General features: G+C 37.2%; 1 protein-coding gene across 1 annotated transcript; it reads left to right on the top strand.

Annotated features, from left to right (window-relative positions):
- The first annotated feature begins 548 nt into the window (after nt 1-548).
- Nucleotides 549-5,790, top strand: LOC135078451 (protein sister of odd and bowel-like). Its single transcript, XM_063973005.1, has 2 exons — nt 549-1,693; nt 4,752-5,790. The coding sequence occupies exons 1-2, from the start codon at nt 648-650 to the stop codon at nt 5,125-5,127; spliced, it is 1,422 nt and encodes a 473-aa protein (XP_063829075.1). The 5' UTR covers nt 549-647; the 3' UTR covers nt 5,128-5,790.
- The last annotated feature ends 2,124 nt before the right edge of the window (nt 5,791-7,914 follow it).

Here is a 7,914-nt window from a genome sequence, read left to right on the forward strand (position 1 = left end):
ATATATCTAAGTAACAGTCTATGCGAACAACTAATTGATTTATCTAATCGAATGATTAATTTATTACATCTATTAAAGAGTCACTCGTATAGAGACATATTAATTACTTTATGCTATGATAAATGGTCATTTATAGTAGGTAAGTGTAGCTAATTGTTACAATTACATCTCGTGAATTGTTAAAAGGATGAAGTTAAATACAAAAATAGATAGTAATGACCGACAAACCACCCTCACCTGTCTAAAAATAGTATATTTACACTGATTGTTGTAAAGCGTGACCCACTGACAAAACAAGCTTAGCGCTTACATTGTTTTCCCATAGACGATTCCATTCAGAATATCATTACACTCCAAAAGGTTTACAAGAGATCTGGCGCAATGCTGTTCTCATGGACGTGTCTGTCGTTAGGGCAGCGTGAGGTGACCATTACTGCGTACAAAGAGTTGCCTAAAATAGAGAGCCTCACAAAAGGCGGGAAGACGGGCGAGCGGCGGGGGCGGGGCGGCCGCCGGCGGGACAAGCTCAGTCGAGCCGCGCCGCACAGCCGCCTCGCACGCCGACGCTCCGCGTGCCCAAGACGCGCACGCGCACGTCCCGCGCCCCACCCCGACACGTGCTCAGTGCCCATGATAACACCCTCAACATGCAAGAGCAAAGTTCATCACGATCCAGCAAGACCACCCTCAACTCACTCGAAAGCGCCATCATCAAACTCAAAAACAACCTACAAATACAAGATACGAAGACAGAAATGAACGGACTGCTCACTGCCGACCCGCCGTCACCGGACACGAAATCTAACCCAAGTAAGAGTCCCACTTCATCATCAACCACAAACATAAACTTATCGATTGCGTCAGCTGCGTTGCTGCAAGAAAACATGCTGCAAAGATCGCTGCAAGGTGTGGTTATATCGTTACAAAATGCAATGATGAATTCCTTGCAACAGGCCGCGTTGTTGCCATCCAACTCCGCGGCGGCCGCGGCGTTGAATTTGCAAGCATTAGAATCTTATTTGACGTTACAACGCTTGACTTCTGTCTCAACTGTGAACACTACTAGCCAACCTAACACCACCGAAAATAGTTCTTCCTCAAAACAAGACATACTAAGGATAGCGACGGCAAGTGCAAAAATAAGCGAAGTAGATGCAACTGATAGTACGTCCAGAGAATTTTCGCCAAAAACGCCGGAGGAGTACCCATTATCTGATGCGATAGCTGCTGAAGATGTGGACCTGTCTGAAGAAGTTGAGGAAGATTTGGCCTTATTGGATAATGAGGATGAGTTTACATTAGAACAGCATTTAGAATCTACGTCAAAAGGCTACGGTTATAGCTCTCAGAATTTAGATAACGGGTATCCGAGTTTATTAATGAATGCAATGTATCAGCAGCAGATGAATGGGAGTCCGTCGCAAGCGCCGTTGTCACCGCAGGCAAATTCCTCGAGTTCTAAGTCGACGAATAGTTCAACGTCGTCGACCGGGAGTAGTATATCAAATAAACAAAAAACAGCTGGCAGTGGCCCGAGGATAAAGAAGCAATTTATCTGCAAGTTCTGTAACCGTCAGTTCACGAAGTCCTACAACCTGTTGATACACGAGCGGACGCATACGGACGAAAGGCCATATTCTTGCGATATCTGTGGAAAAGCTTTCCGACGGCAAGACCATCTACGGGATCACAGGTAAACAAACCTTTATTTAACCTATAATCTATGACTCTATATTTTAAGGTCATTATGGAAATCATTGGGAGATGCCTATGTTCAGCAGGGGACTTCGTAAACTGATGATAGTTAGCTGAACTAAGGCTAAAATGATGATGATACAAGTCTAATAACGGAATAAGCTTTCAACGAATCAATTTAATGCCCCTAATGTGCTTTATCACAAACAATCATCAGTCAAACATTAGCACATGTTTGCCACTTCATCATTATGTAATTATTAATTAATTATGTAAACTCTTACATTTACCTACTTCTAAATGGGAATACTCTTACATTTACTTACTTCTAAATGGGAACAACATACAACATACTGAACTCTGTTGACTTCACAATTTAGGATACAAATCCATGTCAATTTCAGATTTAAAATCAATAAAGACATCATTTTTAAATCCTTAATACCTGTACCCTTCTTAAGCTAAGTTAAGCCTTCATTAATGTCATTTGTTCCTTTGTTATGCTATGTTATGTTTGTTATTTTGCTTTTATAGCAGTCATTAATATACCCTGTCTGCATGTTTAGGTTTTTATATACCTAACGTACTCATTATTATTCAATATTCATTATTTGTGCAATCGTTTTTGTCAAGGATCAGCCTTCATGCATAAAATCTACAGAATCATATTGATATGGCTAATTTTAACACTTTATAGTTTTTTGGGTTGTTGTGTCCGGCCGCCGGTGGCACATAGCGGTCATCAAAGTCTTAAAACTTAAAATGAAGATCCAATCCAAAGAACCAAAGAATTTAAAATGAAGCAATAGTTACAATAAATAAAACAGTATCTATTTACAATAAAGTATCGTGATCAATGTTAATTTCCTAGTAAACATCACCTTAAGCACTTTTTTATTAGATAACCTCCTCAAACCAGTTTTTTGTATAGGAAACATTATCTTCACACTTTGAAAATAGCTAAATCAATCGTGATTAATACCGTATTTTTACCCTGAACGATCGGATCGGATGGCACGGCCCTTAAACCGAAGATAAAATGTTCAAAAACATTCTCAGGGCATCACGATCCTCATTTTTCGATATCAATAAAAGATTTTAGTTGTGGGTTTCAACGCGAAACGTTATGAACTTTTGAATAATGGCGGTGCGCTCAAAAATATTTAAAACAAAAAGGGTTAAGTATGGCCCGAGCAGATGCTAAAAAGATGCTATCGACAAGTCGTTCGTCACGCCCGTAAATATTTCACAAAACCGCCGCTAATCTGAGAAGACGATGTTTTAATTTTGGCTCCAACTCTTTGTTCTTTTTCGTATCTTACATTCCTTTTGATTCCTTCGCAAAAAATGTTACTCGAAATTGTTGCTCTAAACCCGTTAGACCTGTAAACACATTTACCTATCTCGAAGACAATAAATATCTTAATGTTGCTACAACAACGCATAATCTACCATAATCTATTTCTCGAGTTATCTTCGATCCCCACCCAAAAAGAGGTAAAGGTGTTGAATTTTTAACACCTGTCTCTCGGCGATTTCCTTCCAAATCACCGTATCTCTTCGGCAATAAAATAAATTTCGTGTAGACGCTGGAGGGTTAACCGAGCCGGGCCGGCCTGTCGATGTTCAATTGATGTTCGTTGACACCATACATTATAATGGACCGGAGCGAGCCTTCGACGGGTTTTAACAAAGCACGTGTGATCCTGACGCGGGGATTAATATAGATGACAAAAAATACACCTTTGCATGTACAGTCGAGTTTCGAACTGATATTTTTTGTTCCGATCGAGATAATAAGCGTGAATTAATTTGTGACTTTATTATTAAAAGCCATGTTAAACATAGTTAACTCTAGTTATCGATGAATAAGGTTTGTTTAATTAACGAACGGCGTTCTATGTTGGCTCGATTTAGGCCTAAAGTTGCGCGCAATCGACCGAGCGAGCTTTTTAATCACGGTCATCATCTCTAGTTTTAATATTGAAATTATTCTCTCATTCATCATCCCACAACGCTTTATCGTCACCGATCTAACTAATACAAACGATTATTATAGGCATTACGTTACGTTGAACACGTCGTAATTTTCTCTGTGATTTTATTTGTTTATTCGATCCAGGGATAATTTCTTGCCGTTACGATTGCCGTGTTTCTCGTTATGCGTTATTATTGATTACATGTTGTACGGTGTTAATTATACGTTGTACGCCTAAATTCAATTTGAAAGTAGTAGGTCTATGAGTTTGTTGAGATTGAACGAATTGCTTTGCTTTTTATACACGCCTTTTGACCTTTCCAGTAACTTTTACTATAAGTTCAAAGTTGTAAAATTAATCACTTCAAAATTTACATAAACGTGTATAGGTAAAGATAAAAAGTCAACAATAACGAGTAAATCATTCTTTTTTATCCCGTAAAAACCCCGTTCTTCCATCTCCATTTCAGTCTCAGCACTTAAAGCCAATACGAAACTTATAGCCCAGCTGTAAAGTAAAAGGCTCTATCATTTGTTATGCCCACATGCTCTCTGGCGTAAATTAATGATTATGGCAATAAAAACAAGGTTGTACGCCAATTTATTACCAATATCCCGGGGGCGCTTGTTTGTTCCGTGCCAAGGTGTTCGGGACACGCTTCGCTCTGTTTCGGCGCCTGCAGACATGATGTATTTATTGTGCTCACAGCATCCTGAGCTAAATAGGGGAACTCCTTTTACGTCTTTTGCTTTATTGTTTTTGAATTATAGTCAGCTAGCTCGGCTTTGTTTAGTACGGTCGAGTTTGTAGTGGTTGTGATTGAATAGTACGGTAATACGCCTTTGTTGTTTGTTTAGGGCTCATTAATTCTTTTTGGTTAGGGTTATAGGAATTTTAAGTTTTATTGGTCTCTGTCATGTGAGTGTCTTCACTGATAACACATGGTTTCATTTATACACGCATGTGTATGAGCGTATACGACGTTTATATGTCCAAATAATAATAAGTATGTTATTCCTATTAAATGCCGAGTATCTAATAAAATTCTTTTGGTTACAATGATTTTTGTTGTTATAGGTACATCCACTCAAAGGAGAAACCTTTCAAGTGTCTCGAATGCGGTAAGGGCTTCTGTCAATCGAGAACTCTTGCGGTACACAAGATCCTTCACATGGAAGAGTCTCCCCACAAGTGCCCCGTCTGCAGCAGAAGTTTCAACCAAAGGTCGAACTTGAAGACCCACCTCCTAACCCATACAGATATCAAGCCATACAACTGTTCCTCTTGCGGAAAAGTTTTCAGGCGAAACTGTGACTTAAGACGTCATAGCTTAACGCACAATCTCGTTGGCATGTCTTCAGTAAATACGTCCCCAAGTGGGAGCAACGGGAAGAGTCCAAATTTCAACCCAAACTTCCCAATTGATAATGTAGACACGGAAGACGAAAATTAGGTGAGATTAAATAAAGTTTAGTGGCAACCGTTTGAAAAGACTGATAAGCGATTATAAATTGATGCCCTTTAGTTTAAGAAGAGATTATGGGTCATAATTTAATGCAAATGTTTTGTTGTGTCCTAATTCTCCTTTAGCTATATTAACGTTTGAAAAACGTTCGTATTCATCAAAATATTAGAGCCGTAGTATATTTTGGTAAAATATTACATTTTTGTTGAATCTTGTGCCATTGCTTTAGCTTCCTGGTTCAACAGGATATATTATTGTCCTTTACCTTATCCATGATGTGCAAAATGTAAAATATAAAAATATGCTTCATAAAAACGTTTGCGTTTTGTTAGTGACACGTTTTTGACTTTTAGGTTAAGACTTGCAATACAACTCCAGATTTTTTGGATTCTCTACCTAGTATTACTTAGGTTAAGATATTTCTGAAATCTTGTACATTTCTGATCTCATTTATGTAAATATAAATTATGGCTAAGTCAATTAATAAACTGTCCGTCCACCATGAAATTTAGTGTTAAGCTTGTAAAGTAAAAATGTATTTTGTAAAAATATGAACTGTATAGAAAATATAATTGTCTTCCTAGTGTTTTGATAAACATATTCTTGGAAGTGGTATTGTTTAATTGTGTAATTAAATAATTGACGAAATAACTCCGATTGGTTCTTTTTTTACTGACCCTTGGTATATAAAAACGTAATATAAATAACTTAGTTGCCTGGTATTTGTGTCTCTTAGGTAACCTGTCACTGGGGGTTCGATTCCCGTAGGGGGTAAATGAGAGTGTAAGAAAACATGAACACTTATATCAGGCAGGAGTCATCTGCATTCATTATCAACCAAAAGAATCCTCCAACAGTTAATCGCCTGATGCCCGTTTTCACCATCAATCGCTAATTTTTATGTGACCCCTATGTAAATAAAATTCCTGTTATGTGTTACCATAGGGGCCACTTAAAAATTAGGGATTGATGGTGAAAAGGGGCATGAGTCTCTATAATATAGCTAAGCAATTGTTGCGATTTTTCTTATTTTCGATGCTATTACAATACATTTAGTGACAAACAGAATTTCATTTCTCTTACTAAGGTAAAATTATTTCTTATTTAACTGCAACTCATTTGAACCTCCGATTTTTAAGCAATTAGGTGCTCAAAACTCATTTATTTTCAGTACCTAAGTAAGCTCTTAAAGAGCACTTTACATGCCTCAACCCTACCACTGCTTCGGGCCAGTGCTGAGAAGAGGCAGTGCAAGACATAATTATAAATTCTCAAGCGTTATCTCTGGCTACATTGTAGCAAAGCCCCTGAGTAGTGTTGAAAATGACTAAAGCGGCTGAATTTGTCTGACCGTCATTTACGGTCAAATTGGTCAAAAACTAGACATAAACTGTCAAAAACTAGACAAACTGTCAAAAACGATTATTTTCGTTCAATTTGATTTCAGTAATAGTTTAGTACTTTTCAAGTTTTTTCTTAGATTTTGTAATTGATACATTTGTCTACAACATCTTAATTGAAATAAAAAAGTGGTTTGTAATGATTTATTATAGTTAAACATTTTACAGTGAGTCTACAACTTTTAAATTGAAACAATAAGTGTTTTGGTTTTGGTTACCTAAATAAATAAATAATTCGGTGGTAGTACCAATATTTGACAGTAAATGACTGGTCATTTATGGTTTTGACCATCGTGACCGGTCAGATTCAGTCAATTTACATCTCTACCCCTAAGTGATAATGTGCAGATGGTACGTAGTAAAACACCGGGATCTGGACAGTGACAGGTTTATTGTTATAGTAACGAATGACATTAACATAACTAGTATAAAGTAATAGAAATAGGTACTTCAACGTATATGTAGGTACCGATTATTCAAATAAGTGAAGATAGCAGTACATTCTTCTCTTCATCTTTTCATAATTGTTTTAAGTGCTATTTTACCACATACATTTTAGTCATATGCTGGCGACTACTGTAGGTACCTTTGGCAGCTTTATTAAATAACTGACCATAGACCAAACAACTAAAAGGATTCCTAAAAGATGACCACATGTTTTTTTTAATGTTCCTCGTAGGTATGTTATCGTAGTTTATGTACTGAGTCAGGTACTGAAAAAAATAGATCAGAAACAATAAAACTAATTAAAAAATGGTTATATCTAGTTGTAAACTTGTGTTTACCACCAGCCAGGCTCCATAACATTTCGAAATGATTCTTTTTTAACAAGCCAGTTCTGTGAAGAGTATGTGAGTTTTCACTCATCTCATAGTCAAGTCGACATACGAGTGTTTACTAAGTCCACACTATGTTTTCCTGTAACGCTAATAGACATAGATAGACTATGCCTATAGTGTTTGGTATAATTATTATTTTAGTAACATTTGAACGAGTTTTTGGCAACAGTTCTACGCTACATTATAAGCAGTATTATTGGAATACTTACTTAATCGAATCGAGTCTCTATGAATCATGATGCTGCCAATGTCCATTCGCTCTCCAGTAAGAGATTTGTGTCTTGAATAGAGATTCATCTCCGAAGACGTCATGTGGTCGGCAGAAAAGCCTAAATCGAGCTCTGTGACGTGTATCCTTTTTCAGCAGAGAATGAAGCTATGATATGTAGGTATATTACTACGTTACAATATTATTGACTTGAATCTTGATCTATAATATTGCTGTCCTGAAAGGTCCTGAAAGCGAGTCATACTTATTAAAAAAGCTCTGAAGTTCACTCCATGGTTACTTTGTAACATCGAGCTTAGCTCCCTTA

The sequence above is a fragment of the Ostrinia nubilalis genome, chromosome 15 (assembly GCF_963855985.1).
Source record: "Ostrinia nubilalis chromosome 15, ilOstNubi1.1, whole genome shotgun sequence".
Taxonomy (NCBI): Eukaryota; Metazoa; Arthropoda; class Insecta; order Lepidoptera; family Crambidae; genus Ostrinia; species Ostrinia nubilalis.

Bases quoted from the DNA above. Each gene is read 5' to 3' on its own strand.
- LOC135078451 (XM_063973005.1), top strand. From the start codon at position 648: ATGCAAGAGCAAAGTTCATCACGATCCAGCAAGACCACCCTCAACTCA. The intron at 1,694-4,751 runs GTAAACAAACCT...TTGTTGTTATAG, and splicing joins GACCATCTACGGGATCACAG to GTACATCCACTCAAAGGAGA.